The sequence below is a fragment of the Vigna unguiculata genome, chromosome 6 (assembly GCF_004118075.2).
Source record: "Vigna unguiculata cultivar IT97K-499-35 chromosome 6, ASM411807v1, whole genome shotgun sequence".
NCBI classification, from domain to species: Eukaryota; Viridiplantae; Streptophyta; class Magnoliopsida; order Fabales; family Fabaceae; genus Vigna; species Vigna unguiculata.
In genome coordinates, this window is record NC_040284.1 from 16,459,441 (window position 1) to 16,481,136 (window position 21,696).

The window sequence follows — 21,696 nt, forward strand, 5'->3', positions numbered from 1 at the left end:
GCAATATGTAACAAAATTAAATCTTGATATTATGTTAATTTAGTATATCATATACTACAAAAAGGTAAACGTGTTCCTTAACTTTCACAACTGTGTTGACACAATTGATTGATGCACAGTTTGCATACTAAAGTCAAGAATAAAGTTGATTGAAAGTGATTAAAGTTAGGAATCAAATTGACAAATTTTTAGTACTAGAGACTAAAATATAGATAATTATACATTTTTAAAAGAAAATACCTTATTTCATAATTTTGAAACTAAATTGGTCGTTAACTCGTTTATTTTTTTACACTATTTTAATGGAATTAATTCACTATGGACATAATAATTTATATTAGTTATAACAAAGTATTCTCATTTGGTGTTTTATTTTTGTTTTGGATGATTATTAATATTACAAATATTATTCTTCGGTTGCTTAAAATGTTGTCACATCCACAAAATTATAACACATTCAACTTTTATTTAATTTTCTACAAATTCTACACTATATTATTTATTTTCCTCTTCAAACTTAATTAAGCAAGTTAACAAATAAATTTTAAACTAATCAAAAATATCAACAACCGATTTGTTGAATGACAATAGTGTCCTAATAGTATACCTAAACAATTAACAACATTTCTAATATAGGCAATATAATTAAAAGAGATGATCAAATTATAACTAAAGTGCATATATTAAAGTTATATTGAACTAAAAAGTATATTCACTGTGAAGTTACTGCACATAAATAAAAACAGATAAAAATTAAATGAAATCCAAAACAATGAAAAGAAGTTCTTGATTGGTGATTTATTGATATTTTTAATGTCTAAATCTTAATAAATCATTATTACAGTCACCTAAAATTTTTCATTGAAAACCATAAAAACAACTCACAAAGTGTTTTCTTTAATAATTCTATTTCTGTCTCTCATGTTTATTTTGTACCAATTTATTTTCTTTTTCATTTCCCTATTTAACAAATAAAACAAAAACTCTCATCTAACCACCTTATCCACGAGTGCTTTCTCTCAGCCACAAACCTGCAAAACCTGCCAGACCATCAGAATAAATAAAAAAATATTATTTTATTATTATAATTATTACCAATCACTGTACAATTAATTATTTTTATATAAGTACTAGTTTCTCTACATCATTATCTTTAATATTTTTCATTTGTTTTTTGTTATTCTTACTTAATAATTTACCATACGATTTTAAAATCAAAATCAGGATTATTTTAGAAAGTAAGAATAATTTTAAAATATTATTTCAGCTTGAGTTTTCTTTTTTTTAAGTTTAAAAATATTATTTAAGACAAAGTGAGAAAATGATCATAAAGCGTGAAATTTTCATTATAAATTAAATTCAAAACACTTTTTTGTTCTCTATATAAAAAAATGTTGTTACGTGGCGCTATCTCCGCTCCTCTTCCACCCTGTCTCCGTTTCGGCCAAGCCCGGGTGCGAGCCCTCCCCCGAAGCGTCTCCGTCGCGTCGTCCTCCCCCTACGGCGGCGACTACCCGCTCTCGGTATCCGACGAGGCGCTGGAGTCGCGCGGGTTCTTGTTGCGGCGCGACGCGGAGGGGCTGGACCTGGACGAGCTGAACGCGGTGTTCGTGGCGGTGGGGTTCCCACGGCGGGACCCGGAGAAGATCCGCCTGGCGCTGGAGCACACGCAGGCGGTTCTATGGGTGGAGCACCGGAGGACGCGGCGACCGGTGGCGTTCGCGAGGGCCACCGGCGACGGCGTCTTCAACGCCATCATATGGGACGTGGTGGTGGACCCGTCGTTCCAGGGCATCGGGCTCGGCAAGGCCGTCATCGAGAGGCTGCTGAAGGAGCTTCTCGGCAGAGGAATTTCCAATATTGCCCTTTACTCGGAGCCCCGCGTTCTCGGGTTCTATCGGCCGTTGGGCTTCGTCGCCGATCCTGATGGCATTCGGGGAATGGTTTACTCCAGACGACAAAACAAAAAATAGGATTTTTATTTTCACTTTTTTTTTTTTACCATGTATCAACATTTTAGAAATTTATTTATTACAAAATTGAGATCTTGGTAACTTCATTTGTTGTTCCTAATGCCACTATCTGTACAATGTATCTGTGGATTAATCTGAACTGTTTCTTCATTGCTCACACTGAATTTTCCATTTCAGAAGCCCTTTGGTAAGAAACCTGAGTAACCAAATTTGCACACAATCATTACTACTAACAGGGAAAAATATTGTAGCAGAGGAGATTGAAGATGAAGAAGTGAATGAAATAACCTTTTGACATAGCAAGATCTTTTGACATAGGAAGAGGTTTTGAAAAGGCAAGATCTTTTGAGATGGGAAGATTTGGGGTAGCCATCATGGCCTTTCTTGGGGGCAATGTTATTGGCTGCAACTCCTTCCGCTCAATCACAACAGCATTAGATGTTAGAAATGACTTCGCCACTGAAGCTGAATGTTCTATGCAGCATCTAACTACCTGCACCAATTTCCACTGCTAAATTAACATCATTTTCCTCATGCTTTTCACTCATTCCATTCCTGTTTTTTGTTACCTTTTCTTTTTCTTCGGTTTTTGGCTTAAATTTTAGTTCTTAGGCTTCAAAACTATTAGCTTTAGTTACTGCACAAGCATAAAGATCAAATTTTGATCCCTTTTTATGCAAACTCTTGATAAAACTTGGTGGTGCTGGAACACTGTTACAAAATGTTTCTCCTGTTGCTAATCTGTTACAAGTGCAGTGTGATATATTGATGGTGACAAACTTTAGGGACTTGGAGAATACTTTAATCTTTTTCGTTAAAATAATGACATTATTATAATGTGTAATTGTAACAATTTTATAAAGACGAGAGTCATTTATCAAAAAAAAAAAAAAGAGAGGTTTATGCTTATTTTAAAAATATTGTAATATAAGAAGCGGGGAATTTTAATAAAAATATAAAGGATGTAATTTTATATTTTAAAAGTAGGAGGTAAGTTAAATGCCATTTATTATTGTCTCAAGGGAGATAAGTGCAATTTTAGAATTTCAAAATTTTCAAATATATAAATTATTGATTAGTGACAAGTGAGGTTTTCTTTTTTAAATTTTGGTTTGAAATCGTTAAAATTATTTTTTATTTGCAAATATTGACCAAGTTATCTATGAATTGTTATTAAACAATGTGTTCTTGGTTAATATCAATGATGTTTTTTTAGTAAATATCAAATATATTGTTTTGGTATTAAACTTAACTATGACTTGATATATAAAACTTGTGTAAGTTTTAAAAAAATTACAACTTGAGATAAATCTTGCTAATGTTTCACAACTTCGTGTCATGATACGACTTTACTCCAATCAAACTGAAATTATATCACATTGACACATTTTTTTTTATTCAAATCGTGCTACATTAGTATTAGTACACTTTCTACCTATTGAAATCCTACTATATTAGTAAAACTTACCTTAAATTATAACTTTTATTAAACTTGCACTTTCACCAATAGAAAATCTATTTATAATTTCAAAGTTACCCATATTGGTAAGAAAGCCTATTTTGATATTGGTAAGAAAATCTATTTCCGTCACCGCCAATAGAAAATTAAAAAAAAAACTTGATTAAAGATGTTGAAAAAGTAACCATTAGCTAAAATAATTATAATCTTAACTCGAATTAAAGACAACAATATATTTTGGTGAACTTTGTAAAAATAAATTTATTCTTTTTTTTATACTTTTCTCTAATTAGAATTGAAATTTTGTTATGATAATCTAATTTGACCTTTACACAAGCATTTATTTCGTATATTTGTGAATGTAAAATCTCCATATGTAAAAGGTATTTAAATGACCATACCTTTGTTGGATCCATAATCCTAGCCTTCATCAGATCCTCATAACAGTCCTTAGCAGCATTGTAACCAAAATTCATGTTATCTTCCAATAAAACCTGCATACCATAAACGCCTCAAGCTTGCATTTTATTCAACATACGTTCTTCTTTAGTTTAATAAACTAAAATCTGAAAAAAAAAAAATCCAAATTTTGGTAATTAAAATTGTAAATAATTGAAAATTTTCAATTGATACATCAACACTAGTTGAACGTAGGACCAATGGTAGAAAAAATCTTTGCTTATAGTTTTGAAAATTTTTCTTGTAAAATTACAAAGCATGCAAAATTGATACATCAAGTGATCACTTTTGCTCTCTTCTTCCTATGTTTTGTTTTTTAACAATATTTTATATGTGATGATTAACTCTTAATCATGTTTAGCAAATGATTAACTCCCAAGAGGCTCAATACCTTATTTATGACAACATTGCCATTTACACCAGCATTTTTCGCTATCAATCTTGCAGGATAGCTTAAAGCTCTTCTGAAGATTTCAGCTCCAATCTGAACATAATACACACAAAAAAATTCCATATCTTGAACAGACAAAAAAAAAGATAGAACTCAAAACAAAAACTTGTGAGGGATATTTAAAACAAGAGTTTGGCTAAATCATAAACTTCAAACATGACATGGAAAACTTAGTGGAGTGGAATGAAACCTTTTGTTCTTCATTGTCTAGAAGTAGTTTTATAGCATCCACCTTTTTGGATAGTCTTAAAAGGCTACAACCACCTCCAACTACTACACCTTCATCTATTGCAGCCTGCCATGTTCAAAGTAGGAAGATTGACCATAAAAATGGTGGCAAATTAACTTGTTATAGCCATGAAAATGAAATAGATACCTTGGTTGCATTTAGAGCATCTTCTATTCTCAATTGTTTATCCTTCAGCTCCACTTGTGTTTGTGCTCCTACCTATGATTTGAATTCAAGTTGCTGAAAGGTATATGAACTATCTCAAAGGAAGCAGAATTCTTAAGGGTTAAATATGTTTTTAATCTTTGAACTTTGATGCAAAGTTAAAATTTGTTCATGTGTTAAATTTTGATACATTTTTGTCTCCAAACTTTAAAAATAAATGGATATTAATCATATTAGATTTGTTTGATGTGTCAAACGTGTTTCCCAATTGACATTGAAGTAGGAACATGTCAAACGATGTAAATAACTCTAATGTTAGTATGAAATGCGTTCGACACATAAAAAAAATTAACTTAATTGAATTAAAAAGATTATATTCATTCACTTTTAAAGTTCGGGGACCAAAATATATCAAAGTTTTAATATGATCGAATTTCACTTTTGCGTCAAAATTTATGGACTAAAAACATACTTAATCCGAACTCTTAAACTCCAAAATGTCCAAACAAAGTGAAATGAAATTTACGATACCTGGATAATGGCAATGCACCCTGATAATCTTGCTATTCTTTCATTCAATATCTTTTTGGGAAATTTATCCACGGTATTCTGTGAAATATGTTAATCATAGATCATGTTGCTTTCAAAATTTAACACTGGTCAAGTGTGAGATGTGATGGTTTTGAAAGTTGTGTATGCACCTCAACAAGCTTCTTCAGTTGATGAACCCTCTTCTCTACAAGTGATCTTGTACTCCCATCAGTAACTATTAAGGTAGAATTCTTTGTTATGACTACCTTTGTAGCAGAACCCAGAACATCCTTGGTAGCCTTTTCTAGGGTGAAACCCATGTCTTCTCTAATCACAGTACCTGAAAAAACAGCATATCAATTACAAAAAACCAAAGGGTGAAAGAACTAATGTTGTATTGCAGAATAAACTACAGGGTGAAGACTACGCATGTAAAAATGGAACTTCCACTTAGCATTTTAACTACTGATGCATTCTAATAGAAGTTTAACAAAGATGATAATAGCACAGAATAACATAAATGAAAACAGAAAAGGTGAACATAAAAGCATAAAATTATTGCTGAGAGCCTCCATCAAGCCAAGCTTGAAAAAAAGTTCTTGAAACAAAGCCGGAGATAGGGATTTTGTGAACAAATCTGTAAGCTGAAGTGAAGACGATATTTACTCTGATACTGTTTTAAGAAATGGATCTTAAATCTAACTCAATTTTATAAAATCGACTTGTAAGGTGAGGTTTGCACTTCCTTATAAGGTCATTTATAGTATAAATTTGTCTTATTTCTAATCGATGTAGAATCTCAAACACACTTTCTCAACATATATATTTCCAACAAGAGACTAGAGATTTGTAAGTGGTGCAACAATGATCCTATAACATGTAACACGATAGATCCAACAAACAAAAAATCTTATTAAGATAAACTTTTAAATGAGAAAGTTTTTGTTTCTTGTTGTCCAAACATATCAGCAAACAAAACATATTAAAGGTTATAAGTTGAAGTGTTGGATGTTGTACCTCCAGTCAAGATGGCAATGTCTTCCAAGCAGTGAGTCTTGCGTTCACCAAAGGCAGGAGCCTTAATGGCAGCTACCTTAAGCGCCCCTCTAAGTTTATTTTTGATGACAGGAGCTAGAGCTTCTTGCTCAATGTCCTCTGCAACTATCACAATTGGGTACTTTTCTTTTGCAGAATTGTTCAGTATGTTGATCAACTCCTTTGGGTTTGTGATTTTTTTGTCCACCAAAAGCAACTGCAACCAAGTAACTATGCATCATGTAATTATTTATCATCATTTAATTGCATCACATTTTTAATAGAACTTGGTAATAGCTTTAATGTGAAAGATGCATAAGCTCAACCATGAAGCTTGTTGAGTCAAGCTTAAAGATAATCATAAGCACTTTTACAAGTTCTTCCAAACTCCAAATGATGATACCTTGCAGTTGTGGAGTTCTACTGTCATCTTTCTTCTATTGTTGACAAAGTATGGGGACAAATATCCACGATCAAATTGCATTCCCTCCACAATCTCTAAACTATTCTCAGTACTTTTTCCGGTTTCAATTGTCACTACTCCTCTTTTGCCTACCTTATGCAGTGCCTCAGAAATCATGTTTCCAACTGCATAATCATTCCCTGCACTTACTGCTGCAACATCTGCAAGTTCGTGATCCTCAACCTGCAAGTGCAATCAATGTTGTTACACTTTGCAAACTATAACCAACAATAGACACATAGCAAAAATCATAATTAAATCAACGCTGGAAATCCAAGTGTGAGTTTAAGTTTCACATTGGCTGAAAAATGAGAAAGTTGAATATCTTATAAGAAAAAAACTAATAAATTTATTATCTTAAAAGGTTCTGAGTTGAAAATAATGTCAATTCCTCATATAAGTCAGGTTCGGTTCACATTTATGAAATCTATTCCTCGTAATGCACTACAGATAATTTTACTATGATTCTCAAAATTTTAATAATCCAGATGTTTTAATTTTTAAAAAAGAAATGAACTGATCCTACCTCTCTTGACATGGAACTGAGTTCAGAAACAAGTGCAGTTGCTGTCTTCTCAATCCCACGAGCAATTTGAACAGGATTCATTCCAGCAGCAATAACCTAGAGAAAGAAAAAAGGAGCTTGAGAACTCAAAGTTAAGAACACCCCTTTAAAGTTATTAACATGGTGATCAAAGCATGAACTAAAAACTGATGTTTCTTCAACTTTTATTTGCAAATTTGACAACCATAGGATTTTTTTAATATAGCAACACATGTCAACTTTTCATATGTGCTAACATGAAATAATTTTGCTGTGATTGATGTAATAGGACACTCATGTTTAGGTGGTTTTGTTTACCTTTGTCCCCTCTCTGATTAAGCCATGAGCAAGAACAACAGATGTAGTTGAGCCATCACCAGCTAGGTCATTGGTTTTGGCACCAGCTTGTCTCACCAATTTCACACCAACATTTTCCAACGGATCTTCCAATTCAATCTTAAGTAACAAGGAAAGAGAAGTTCACAAAACCATATTACTAGAAGACCAGATTATAGACAAGTTTATTAAGCACACAAGCAATAAGACAATATGAAAAACACCGACCAAATCGTGGGAAAAAAAAAATGACATGCTTGAGAACCTTAATTTCCAAATTGAGAACCTTAAACCGACCATGGTACAAAAAGAAAGAACATCAATCTCTAAAGAGAAGAAGAACATGGTTAATGATGAAGCACCTCTTTGAGAACAGTTTCTCCATCATTTACAATCTTGGGTGGTCCATACTTATTGGGCAGCACAACATTCCTCCCCTTTGGACCCAATGTAACACCAAGCAACTCAGCCACCATGTCCACCCCTGCCTGCACAATCACACACCAATTCACTCACAGCTTGTCAATAACCAAAACAAAACTATTAGTCCTTACCAGCAACTTCTTTGTTGCTGAACCGTCATGGTTGAAGTAAAGCTCTTTCGCCATAGCTCGAGGGCTTAGAGAACAACAAACTGAGTTTCTGGGCCTCGGAAGTGATGATGGATTGGCAAATGTGAATGAAGAAGATATTGGAGAAGGAGAACATGCCATGGCTTTCGGTATCTTTCAATGGTTGTGTTCGTTTGAGGTGAGTAACTAACTAACAACTTTTAGCTGTGTAGAGGGAACAAGTTCAACTTTGAACAATCATAAATTGAAGAAATGTTTTTAGTTTGGACAATGGATAAGAGTAATGGTGTAAAGAACAGAAATATCTCACTCTTGTATTCTGTGAACAAAGTGAAAGGGGAAATATCTTAATACTAATTTTGTCACCATGCAAACTATTTCTACTTATTTCGTTTTTCTCTTTTCTTTTTTATTCTCTTTTTTTTTTGGTTAGTAAATTTGATAAGATAAAATCATTAATAATTCCGTCAATATCAAACAGCACACTCTCATGATTGCATGTATTTCTTGCGTTTGAATAAGATTCTGCATAAACATTTTTATAAAAAATAAATACTTTTCACAAATTAAAATTAGTTCATGTATAAGTTAATGGAAATAAGATCTATTGAATAATTTTATTATTATTTTTTACATTCTTTAGAAGATTTTGCATACTCATTACAATTTTTCAACATACTCGGCCAACAACAATTTGTATGTTAAAGCAAAGTTTTCAAATTTTCAATCAAAAGTTTGTATCCTAACGTATTAGGGCTAATTTAATTGCCTCCATATTCATAAAACTTTGCATATGTGCTAACTCATAATTTTCAAATGATTTAAGCAAACTACTATTATATACTGGTACTCTTTGATTGTTTGATTACTAATTTTAAATTTCCTGTTATCATTACAGCTTTCGTCTTAGTGACTCTAATGATTCTAAACCTGTCATGAAGACTTTATATTCTACTTGATTATTCAAACAAGAAGATTTTATTTTGAGTGGTAATTCAGTAGGAAATTTTCTGATGAAATTATAACAATCCCATCCTTGAGATTCAAATAACAAAAAATATAACAATATTTCTATGTAATTGTAGTTTAGTAAAAAAAATCTGCAACTACCAGTTTCACTAATTTCAAAGCAGCAAACGGTAGAGTTTAGTCAAAAGCTATTGAGCATTTCCCAGGATTGCGAAGATGATAAAAGATCAATTTCCCACAAGCTGGCAATATTATACATGGACGATTCTGTTATGTTCATGGGTGTCCATAAACTATTAAGGCAAAAGGTCTCATCATAAATGATGATTTACGCTTAAAATATGTACATTTTTGTCAATTTTCCTTGAAGTTCTAGATCCCTACCACAGTCAGAAGTCGCAGCAATAGAAATGGCAGAATGGATCGGTGTTGAGTTATCCAGATTCTGTGACGGTTTCAGAATATGCTTAGCACCAGGACCAAGTTTCACAGGACCTGATACCACCACGTCATCTTGGTCAGAAGAATCAAACCCAAGATGGCTTCTGGGATTTAGATTCCGAGCTTCATTCAAAACACATTCACTTCTTGCACCCACTTGGAGATTAAGTTCAACTTCTTTGGTGTTTTGCCGCAAATTTGCACTTGAAGTCACTCGACTCAGCCCTGTCATGGGACTTGAGTTTTTTCTGTTAAGTAACTTGTTAGGTATTGCAGGATCAAAAGTATTAGCTCCGGGTCTCTTCCTGGCATTGGTGCATGGATTCTGGTATTTGGCAATCATATCATCTAATTTCACTCTGTCATTGACCATAAGTATGTTTCTACAACCATCTATGGCAGAGGGTGGTTTGGCAACGGTGGAAACTGAAGCATATGGGGAAAGAGGGGCGTTCCTGGGATAGTGAGAAGTCCCAGAATTAGGATACAAAACATCTGAATGATTTACGAATGTGGTAGTTGAATCATTTCTCCATGAATTTTGATGAAAACTTGTAGTAGTAGAGCTCTCGGGCATCTTTTGATATGTGGAGCCTAATGAAGATGCTGGAAAACTGCTATGGGACCTCTTGAACCAAGATGATTTGGCCTGTTCTTCAACAATCGGGTGCAAGAAAGGAAATCCAAACGCTGAATTTGTCACACGATGGCGCTTCTTCTCTTCATTCTGCTCACCGTTGCTTAAAGTAGACAGATGGAAATTGTAAGGACTGGATGGTACCTGAGAATGAAAGCAGAGTCCTGGTGTTTGTGTTTTAGCTCCAGATACAAACTGCTCCGGCAAGTGTTCTTGTTGCCTTGTGTATATTGCACAGGAAGCAGGTGCTTGGGAAATAGGACGCAGATTAGTGCTAATATTTCTGCTTGTTCCAAGGCTTGCATTCTGAGATATACGATCACTTTGCAGGTTGAGAAATTCAGAGTTTGGACCTTTCATCAACATGGTACTTTGCAATGCTCGATTGCTTTGAATTTTCACAGATTGTAACACATGCTCACTTTGTCTCTGTAATTTAGAACCAGAAGCCCAATCACGCATATAGCATCTTCCTAACATAGAATCATCATCTTCAGAATAATGCCTTCTTCTGGATTCATCTTGAGCCCAAAGAACTCCTCCGAAAATCTGCTGCTTTTCTTTGCTGCTTCTACCAATGGGAACATCTTTTCCCATCAACCTCATTGTTGGTTGGCTTGAATTAGGTGAAACAAGAGCCGAGCTTCCTCTTGGAGAAATCATTCCATATTCCCTATGATTTGGCACCTTGTCAAGTTGATTTTGTTCAATGAAAGGGTTTCTGAGAAGGTTCACTTCTGAATCAAGAGGCTGCTGGACATGGAGATTGGAACAACAATCAGAGTTATGCGGGTAGATATCTTCCTTCTTCCTGCTGTGTGACTCTCTAATACCTAACCAACTGCCTGAATAATGCGGAAATGGATTGCCCCGGTCCTGAGGAGTCTTCTGAACAACATGCCTCTTACCAATCCTTATATAGTCCTGACTATTTTCATGGAAAACATTATTCACATGTTCCATTAAAGAACCTCTAAAAGTACATGATGTCTCTGGCTGGATCATCCCAACTTTTCCACCTGAACCGAAGTTGATTAGCTCACCGTGAGAATTGAGTGGTAAACCGTAAGAGTTCTGCTCCATGCAGTGATTCCTTACACTTCCTTTACCCCATCCAGCAACCATATCTGCAGAAAACGTGCCTGACAACGAATTATCCTTGTTTCCATATGTGCGGAATGGAAATTCAGGTCTCTCATTTATTTCATCACAGGAAGCAGAATAAGAGGGTGAAGGCTCCAAATATGTCCTTGTATTTGCATGTTTAGGTTGAAAAACTGGACCTCCCAAGTGATCAATGAATTTTCCAGCGTAACTCAAAGCTTCAGATTCACACGCTTGTGTATTTATGCCAGAACTCTGCCCCCCTTGAAATGCCGAAAGATGTTGAGAAACATGCAGAGTGGTTGTGTTGCCATCAAACCGGTGCAAATTATTATCACAAATTGTCATGTGGGATAATGATTCAGGGTTCTCAAATAAGTTTTTTGATTTCTCTTGATTGGTACAGGGCTTTAAAATATTTTGCATGCAAACTTGTCCCAGGATATTGGAAAACTGTTTACTTTCAACTATAGGACTAACCTCCTTTCTCTTATCTGTGTTAGTGGCAGTGTTATCCTTTCTTCTTTCTTCCAAATTCAAACTTCCTCCAACATTTCCAGAGGACTGCTCTTTTCCAAATGAAGAGGCCAGCGTATCTGAAGATAAACTCAACACAGTTTCATCAAACGAGTTTCTCTTTTTCGGACTGAGTACCGAATCCTCTGCAGAAAATCCCAAATGCTTATCTAATGATGCTATTTGAACATCGTAGTGGCTTTCCTCAGTGCCATTTTGAATGTTACTACCACTTGAAGTACTTCCAGAAATATGTTTGTGATTCTTAAGAGTGCCACGAATGGGAGACATTGCTTTTTGTTGCTTTATAACCAAGTCCCAGTTTTTCAGCTTTTCTTTCTTTTCTACTGATACAATCTTTGCACCCAATTTCTTCTCACGTGCAGAAGACTCATCAATGTCATCAAGTTTAACCTTTTTATTCCCAACAGTACCTAGCTTCCTTAAACTATGTACTGGATTCTGCATTTTGCGTTTACAAGCATCCTCCTGAGACATTCAAAATTTAACCAACTTGATTAAGCCTAATAATGATAATAACAACAATCACAAAAGTATCATAAAAAATAACATAGTGGAATCAATTTTTTTATTCCAAAGGACTTATTTCCTCTTTTTTCCTCCTTTTTACTTCTTTTCTTCCTTCATAAACTTCTGCCATTTTCAAGCAGAGGAATCACACTTCTTCAAACTTGTTGCAGGTATCACGGACATATGCATTATAAGAATATTTATGATTAATAAATATACGTAAAATGCATCATCTCTCTCGGTGTATATATAGAATATGAACATTTAAACTTTTAACTTTAAAATTTGCAAAATAGTTTAAGTATAGATTAGATAATTAAGAAAATAAAAATCCCTTTTAATAGGATAAATAATTAAAAATAATGATTTTATTTTATACAGAAACTCATAAAACATATATGTTATTTGAGTAAGGAAATTAATGAATGTTCATATAGAGTTTGTCTTGGAATTATAGGAATCATATTAATAACATCAGAGTAAATAAAATAAAATGGCATGCCTTACAAGAAAACTTGAGGGGAAGCTTCTTATGCTATTTATTAGTAATTTACAGAAAAGTTACTTTTTCAATTAAAAATGTTTCAAAGTAAGTAAGATTTGTGTTTTTAGAAGGTGTTAGTGCAATACAGTCTTCTTTAATTTTGAAAAAATTAATTTACCCTTTTAAAAGACGTGCGTAATATATATATCTATATATATATATATATTATTTGAGTTGTTTTCTTAATTTATGTATTTAAATGGGTTATAATTCTTTTATGCATGTTTATGTACTTATATTTATATTTACATGTTTATGTTTAAGTTGTTTATAAAATATATTTAGTTGCTATGTTATTCATAGTAACATTTTGGGATGTTACATCAAGAATTTATACTATTTTGGAATTAAAAGAAAAACAATACATACAAAATATTCTGATAATATTTCCTAAAATTAGAAATAATAATTAAGCAAGGAAACCCTGAAAGAAATAGTTATAAATAAAATTATTTAAGCTTAAACAATCGTACCTTTTTCAATTTTAAAATTATGTCAAAATAACCTTTTAAAATCAATGCAATTTCCAAAATTTGTGTGAACTCCATTAGGACCGTTATAGAAATAAGAGACAATATAATATTTTTTTTCAATATATTAGTTATTTTTGCCATGGATTTTTTTTTTACATTACAAAAATGTAATTTATGATTTGTACTATGTTATATACATTTTAAATAATTAATTTTACTTTTTTATATAAAAAATTAAAGAATTTTAAATAATTCATAGTTTTATATATTACATTTAAACTTAATTATTGAACACAGTAAAAGTAATTATTTTGATTAATACAATAATATTTTTTCTTTAAAAGTTAGATTAATTGACTAGGAAAAAAATTGAAACAACTTTAAAATACTATTACTAACCCTATAATATCTCCCACTCTTAACATGCAGCGAGAAAGATCTATCTATATGTTGCTGACGCAAATAAATTCCTTAACTTATTAAAGCAAAGCCCTCGAAATTTGTCATTTTACTGTATAATTTCAAACGGAAAAAATATATTTTAACCTTTTTTGACTTATTTCTAATTTAGTATTGTAATCATTGTTAAATCATCTATTTTGATTCTTTTTAATAATATAATATAGTGATCTAATAACCATTGAAGTGATAAATTAAAAGTGGGTAAAAAAAATGAATTAAAATATCATTCTTTTTTTAAATTACAAAAACAATTTCAGTTCGGGTAATTGGTTTTCCTTCTTTTTGGGTACAGAGATAATAAGGATGTCTTCAAAGCAATACTATTTCTATGTATATATAATGTAAAAAATAATGGATATAATTTCCTAAATAACTCAATAACTACCCTTTGCTGTGTATTTCCAGTTTGCGTAAATATTAGAAGCAAATTTTATGACATAATACTAATAACTATGAAGCAAATTTATCACAATTAGGTTACTTTCTTTTTCCTCCTTAAAAGAATATTGCAGAACATTATTAATTGATGGCTTTAATTATATGTAATATTTTTATCTTCCAAACCTATTATGTAGTATGATAGAATATATTTTAATTCTTAAAGTAAATAAATTTATGCTAATTTGTTGTTTTAGTCTTTTCTTTTCACTTTTAAGAATAATTGAGTTAGAAAATGTGTATTAAAAATTAAAATATCTTCCAAAATACCTGTCTAAAAATATCTGTAATAGAAATGATATCAGTCTAAATATTAAATTCCCTGGTAATGATTTTAGTTAAAACTTTAAACAAGAAAGTTCAAGTGTTAAACAATTATCGGAAAAGTTTGTCTAACGTCCAATGAGTTCACACACCATTACAAGAGTCCAATTTCCTAAGCAGTGACTGAGTTTGTGATGTAATGATAGTTTTGAACAATTTATGACTACATTAAAATCATCGTATAGACATAATTTTCATTGATTGTGTAAATATTAAACCCATATTTAAATATACAAAAAATGTGTATAAGTTAAATATTGTGTTCAAAATAATTTTTTAAAAGCTTATTCATTTTATTTATAATAGTGAGGAAAGAAAAATATTATCATTTTAACTAATAGTATTAATTACGTATATCACTAAAGGTGCTTACGATTAATAAAGGAAATTTTTAAGAGCTTATTCATTTTATGATAATAATAATAATAATAACAATAACATTAATTTATAGCATTGAAATTAAGCTTATGTAATCCGTAACTATGTAACTATGTCGTAAATACTCACTTTCAAAAATAAGATTATCTATGTACAGTGTCTTGTTTGTGAATATATGGTAAATTTTTATGCCAAATTAAATTAATACTCAAGTTTTTTATCTTTTAACCAATACTTAACTTTACTCAACTAACAAATATATAGATATACAAATCATTTGCTAAAATAAAATTCCATTAATTGTATTCAAAAGTTTTTAAAATAAAAATGTATACAATTTACAATTTTTTATTTTTATTTTTTATTACCAATAAAATAATACAATAATATTTAATTCATCTTAAATGTTCTTTAAATAATGTTTGTAACTATCCACATATATAAATAGTAATAAATTGCAGTTGGATTAATTATGTTTATAAATACTACTAGTTGATACATATACATATATATATATATATATATATATATATATATATATATATACATATATATATATATATATATATATATATATATATATATATATATATATATATGACAGTTGGATTCAAAGTTCAATGCCTCCTCAGTCCTAACAACATTTTTTTTTCACTTTACTTTTTATTGCATTTTATAGTAAAATAACCAAAATTGTAGTAACTGGATAATAGTATTCTTTCGCAAAATATACACTTTGACGAATCAAAAACGGTAACATATTGCTGGACAGAATAGAATCCGAAGTTCTTTAATATAATGGCAAAAAATGGTATGTATAATTTTAGTACAAATTAGAAGTCTTAATTTTCGTATAATTTAGTACAAAACAATTTTATCAAATAATTAAGGAAAAAAGGTTATTAAATAATCTTTAAAATGTTATATGTAGAACATATTAATCCTTTAGTTTAAAGGCTAAAATTAATAAAAACGATTCTTTTATATTTTTTACAAGTTTTCTTATTATTTTATTAAATACGTAATTACTAAAATAAAAACATATAAAAACTAACTAATGTAAGATATATTTGTTTCATTGTTATGAAAAATTGAATACACATTCGTGACCACGCTGTTTCTACTTGTATTTACAAGTTTTTAAGGGGTCAAAGTATCCAGGTGTAGTTTTAATTTCAGTAAATAATTTGGATATTCAACTATTATATTTACATTTTACCGTAATTTCTGCCAAAAAAAAAACACTTACGTAAAAGTTCAGCCACACAGCTACGGATAAATAATTATTATCATATTATCATATATATGTTGGAAACATGTTCATGCAATGAATACTATAATATATTTACTTGTTTTTTATACTATTCAGAATTCTGAGTTAGAAAGTCTTGATACCATTTATAGGTTACTCTATTCTGATTACTCATTACTAGTTGATATATAGGTATTAAAAAAAAAATGATTAGAATGAGAATGAGAGCTTGGAAAGAGTTGAAATTTGTAGATTTAAACTAGAGCTGAGATGTCAGTTTTTTCAACCGAATCCAACTTTGAAATTGAACTGCATTAATATGTTCAACTGGTTTTCGAGTATCCAGTCTAGGGGAAAAGTTACCACCGACCAAAAGATCAGACATTATATCAGTATCGTGCAACCTCAACGTACTGATATATTCAGATAGAATTACCATGTACTCATCATCATCACTTTCGGGCTTATCTTTTCCGTAGCTACATACTCTCCTCCTAGGTTCGGATCTGTTACCCGCTCATTCATTTCATTTTCTCTAAAAACACAAGGATTATTTTTACATATTAAATTACATACCCCACGTTTCTTACTTTTTAAATTTCAAATAAATCACATTCTTTCTATCTCTTGATGTGGTAAACAAAACACTAGTCCATAGGATAATAACTCCATATTACTCCAAACCAACGTAAATTTTTCAGATGCAGTGTCCTCTGGCATGGCATAACAAAACATCCCTATTAGAGACCAAACAAAGGATCCTTCAAATTCTGAAGCTTCACTCAAAGATCCCATACAACCCAAACCTTATCCAGCTGTAATCTGTATCCAACCTATGTCAGAAAAACTAGCCATCATCATAGATGAGAATTATATCTAGTTCCCCATGGCCCATTTGTTAATTTACCCCAAAATTATTATCTAATAGTAGTAACTAGATGGGCAAACAAAAACCCTCATCATTAGATTCAACTCTTTCACCTAGTAGTAGTAGTAGCTAGTAACCCATCAATAAACCCTCATCTTCAATATTCGTACCTCAACTTTCTCACAAGTGCCTAACCACAAAGTAGGAACCATTCACAATCGTAAGCCTATCTCTTAATAACTCAAAACCCACACTTTTTGGCATCAGTTTGATGCAGAAAAAGCCACGCGTAGAGTTCGCAAACCTATTATCGCATGGCACCATCAACTACCCCAACACAGAAACTACACTATTGCTTAATATTTTATGCCTCAAAACCTACCAAATTATGGAACTACCATGCATACATACATTCATGGAAGATTAACTTATATTTTATGCCATCAAAATCATACATAACATAACATCACATTGATTGACATGTATAACAAATAACCACATACATGGAAACATACCTTCGTTGCAGTGAAGACGTTGTTCAGTTTCTTCTTTTTCTTCTTCCTTTTGTTTATCTTCTTACTTTCACCGTTCACACGCCAAACGCTTTCTTTTTCCGCCTTGTTTTTCTTCTTCACAATCACCTTCTTCACCTTTTTCTTTTTCCCTACGATGTTGTTCGTACACTTCTTACTCTTGATTCTTACGCCGGAGAACCCGTGTTTCTCCAATTCTTCTCCGAACTCTTCGCCTTCATCGTCTATCTCTCCCCCCGCCGCGAGTTCGCCGTCGCCGTAACCGTCGATTGGCAGCGCCACAGTGAGAATATCAGCGATAGAGCGCTTCTTCGGCGCTTTCGGCTTCGGATTATCCAAACTCGGTCTCCGGCAGTGTTCCCCCCTCACCGCCGTCGCGAGGCAACCGTTGATGTGCGCGTTCGCTGCCGTCTCCGTCGCGGCGTTGAAAACCCTACAACCAGGACGCAGCCTCTCCGATTTCTCCTCCTCCGGGGAATTCGAGTTTGCTCCGACAGATTTCACCGATTCGAAGGAAATTCCGTTGGATCTCAGCGCCTCAAGCCGGTCCGAGAGCCACCGGAGCTTCGTTACAGCGCTCGAAACCTCGCCGGCGTCCAACGGCAAGAGTTTCATCTCCGTCTCTATCTCCAGCGGCTGCTTCTCCTCTTCCACGTCCTCCTTCAGCTCGAAAATCTCCGCGATGGATCGCTTCTTCGGCGCCTTCAACTTCAACCGGCGTATCCGCTGCCGCTCCTCCCTCACCCTCCGCACAAGGCAACCGTCGATGTGAGCGTTCACCGCCGTCAGCGTCGCAGCGTTGAACTCTCTGCACACCGGACAAATCATCTCGATCTTCTCCTGTTCCTCCTCCACTTCCTCCTCCTCCACATCACATCCGCAGGTAACAAACTTATCCACTTTCTCCGACTCACTCTCATCATAAACCGCCCGGCTTTCCCGATTCTCCCTTCCTTGGTCTCCACCATCTCTGGCGACGTTAGATCTCTCTCCAACAAACTCATCCGACCATCCACTGAACTTGGGAACAGTGATTGGCGGAAGCCAAGACTCCGCCTCCCAGCGGCTGACTCCCTCGGCGGCAAATGGCCAGCATTTGAAAACGTCAACCGCCCTCATCTTTGAAGTGTAGTCCCTGCCACACCGAATCATAACAACCGCAGAAAGAAAGAGACACAGTTAGTTACAGTCACAGTCATAACAGTGAAAACACACACTCAACAAACAAAACCCAACAAATTAAAACCATAAAAAGTATTCAAAAATATCCCTATATATATATATATATATATATATATATATTTATAAGTGCGTGCCTTATGGAGAAGCCATGGAATGCAAGCGCCATGATTCTTTGTCACCAAGATGCTAAATAGAAAGAATATAGAGAGATATATGAGAAAGAGAGAGAGAGAGAGAGAGAGAGAGGAAAGTGATAGTATTATGTGATTTTTTTTCCCGCTGAAGGGAAGAGAAGACGATGATTTTGTGTTAGCTTTATGTATTATAATTAATGATTGAAAAGGACGTGAGAGAGAGAGAGAAGTGTGACCCCAACCCTCAAAAACCCACTCACCCTACACACATCTATCATCAACCAAGGAAATAACTTCCATACATTATATTCTTTTTTATCATCTTATTGCCATATTCAAATCTATCTCTTCATAGCTTTATAAACTCATCTTCACTTTAACATTTTTCATCTCTTATCTAAACTTCTTTACTGCTATCTTAATCCTACTAATTACAACCAAATTGGTCTCATCAACATAAGTGCACAGAAAGTTAACATACGAGCTTTGTCTAAACCAAGATTTAAAAGAGAAATGGTAAAGTTAAATTACGGTTATTGTTTTTATGGAAAATGTGTGATCACTAACAATGAAGTTGCATTTAAATTTCAACCATAACATCGGTCCAACCACATAAAACACAAATGGAGAGATACTGCAGATAATAATACACAACAGAATCTAAACTCAATCACCTGATTTTTTCCGAAAATGATTTCCACTAAAACTTTTTATTTTTTTTTTAAGAAAACCAAACACGATACCATGTCTTTATTTTAATATATTATTTTTAATTGTAGATAAATGATTTTCAAATAAGATAAAAATATACTTTGAAAAAGATAGGATTTGATTTTTCAAAGAAGAAAAACTAGTTATTTTTGAAATAATCGGTTTAGACGAAAACATAAAAAGAATGAAACTTCATTTTAAAAAAACAATTATTTTGAAAAACACTCACTTATACTATTGTATTCGGTTGGAACTACTTTTTGTATAGTGTCTTCAATTACTTATCATTGAACACTTGTTGTTATGTAGTTAAGGTGTAACTATTAGGTTGATTTTAATTTTTTCTTTAATTATATTAATTAGATTATATTGGATTGGTCATCCTGCAATGTTTTAATTATATTAATTAATCGTATATATATATATATATATATATATATATATATATATATAATTTTAAAGTAGTAATTTTAAAACAAAATGAAATCATTTATGATCATAAGTGAGCTCAATTAGTTTGTAATTTATAATTTAAAAGTAGATAAAATAAGTTACTTTAAGTTATTTATAAAATACTTAGTCAAACTTATTTATTAGTTACTCGTCAAATAAGTTAGTAGTTAACTAAATACATTCATTATCACCTTAGATAACAATACAAAAAGTAATACATAATTTATTATTCAAGATTACAAAAGTTTTGAATATCTTAAACGATTTCGAGATAATTTGCCACGATAATTTTCGGAAGATTCTATTAATGATGTTCAAATTAAGACCAACATTTAACTTATCACAAACATATTGAAAATTTTATTTTCATCTTTCGTACGTGAAAGTGGTTCATTGTACTTACTTTGTTATAATCTCATGTACAAATTTCCTTTTGTTTCTTACTATTTGATGTCTTAATTAAATTATCGGTGAGTTTTTCACAATTAGTAAAAATTTTGTTTTATAAACGTATATAAATTTGAGAGGGACAAACATATAAAATTTAAAAGAAGCTTCGTCCCTGAATATAGATTATTGTTTGAGCAACCATGTTCTCACTTAAGTAAACTTGAATAATACATTTAATCATAACTCACTTAAGTATCACTTGACTAATATTTCATTTCTCAAATGATATATTCCCAAACCAATATAAATTATATGTTTATTATGTTGTAATACCAATTTGTCAATTTATTTAACTATGTATAACACTCATTGTAAACTCAATAATCATTATTATTCTTTTTAAGTTTCATAGTAATATTCTAATCATCCAACAATTTCAAATAAGATGTATATAATTATACTCTAACATCTCCGCATAATTCAACCAAAAATGAAATTCACCCATCTAATTTAATACAAACATGAATATATGTATAGTTTAGTTTGCCTTTCTAACAAAACAAGTTTAAAATCCAATTGTTCTATATAAATAGATAAAAAATCAAACTATCTTGTGCACGATCAACACTTCTTGATCAAACCAATGTTACTTTCAAATTCTCAATCCCACGAAAAAAAGAAGAAAAGATATTAGAGATAATCATTGAGAAATGAAGACTTATCCTAATCAAGAATATGTTCTACCTATCTTATTCAATTATCATGGAAACTCTTCAAAAGCACAATTTGTTATGGAAATATACAACTTAAAAATTTAAACTTTTATATAGTGTACAGAGAAAAATATTTCTAAACGATAAAATTTCTATTGAAATAAAAAAATGTGTTATAAACTATTCATAGAAATTTTCTTTCTTTATCCACTAAAATGTTTTTTTTTTAAATTTAATTCTTACACATAGGATGAATATTTTTTTAAAACAATATTCCTTTTTAGATATTATCAATCAATAAATAATTTATTATCTCGAAATAATCATAAGGTAACCATAATACTGATAAAAAAATTGAATTGACCTCTTATGAGATTTTACTAAATTACTCTCACACACCCCGACAATTTTTTACTAAATAATATT

At 31.9% G+C, this 21,696-nt stretch overlaps 3 protein-coding genes across 3 annotated transcripts; 1 reads left to right on the forward strand and 2 right to left on the reverse strand.

Moving 5' to 3' along the window:
* The first annotated feature begins 1,358 nt into the window (after positions 1-1,358).
* On the forward strand, positions 1,359-2,130 carry LOC114187217 (serotonin N-acetyltransferase 2, chloroplastic). The gene has a single exon (XM_028075403.1). The coding sequence runs from the start codon at positions 1,392-1,394 to the stop codon at positions 1,971-1,973; it is 582 nt and encodes a 193-aa protein (XP_027931204.1). The 5' UTR covers positions 1,359-1,391; the 3' UTR covers positions 1,974-2,130.
* On the reverse strand, positions 1,989-8,521 carry LOC114187216 (ruBisCO large subunit-binding protein subunit beta, chloroplastic). Its single transcript, XM_028075402.1, has 14 exons — positions 8,200-8,521; positions 8,008-8,133; positions 7,628-7,765; positions 7,292-7,387; positions 6,706-6,948; positions 6,285-6,519; positions 5,438-5,607; positions 5,268-5,345; positions 4,719-4,790; positions 4,533-4,637; positions 4,283-4,375; positions 3,834-3,926; positions 2,262-2,466; positions 1,989-2,169 (listed from the first exon to the last, which is right to left on the reverse strand). Exons 1-14 carry the CDS (start codon positions 8,356-8,358, stop codon positions 2,147-2,149), a joined length of 1,836 nt encoding a protein of 611 aa, XP_027931203.1. The 5' UTR covers positions 8,359-8,521; the 3' UTR covers positions 1,989-2,146.
* Positions 8,522-9,403: 882 nt separating this feature from the next.
* Positions 9,404-19,160, reverse strand: LOC114188845. Its single transcript, XM_028077504.1, has 3 exons — positions 19,004-19,160; positions 17,670-18,822; positions 9,404-12,373 (listed from the first exon to the last, which is right to left on the reverse strand). The coding sequence occupies exons 1-3, from the start codon at positions 19,033-19,035 to the stop codon at positions 9,521-9,523; spliced, it is 4,038 nt and encodes a 1,345-aa protein (XP_027933305.1). The 5' UTR covers positions 19,036-19,160; the 3' UTR covers positions 9,404-9,520.
* Between the last annotated feature and the right edge of the window lie 2,536 nt (positions 19,161-21,696).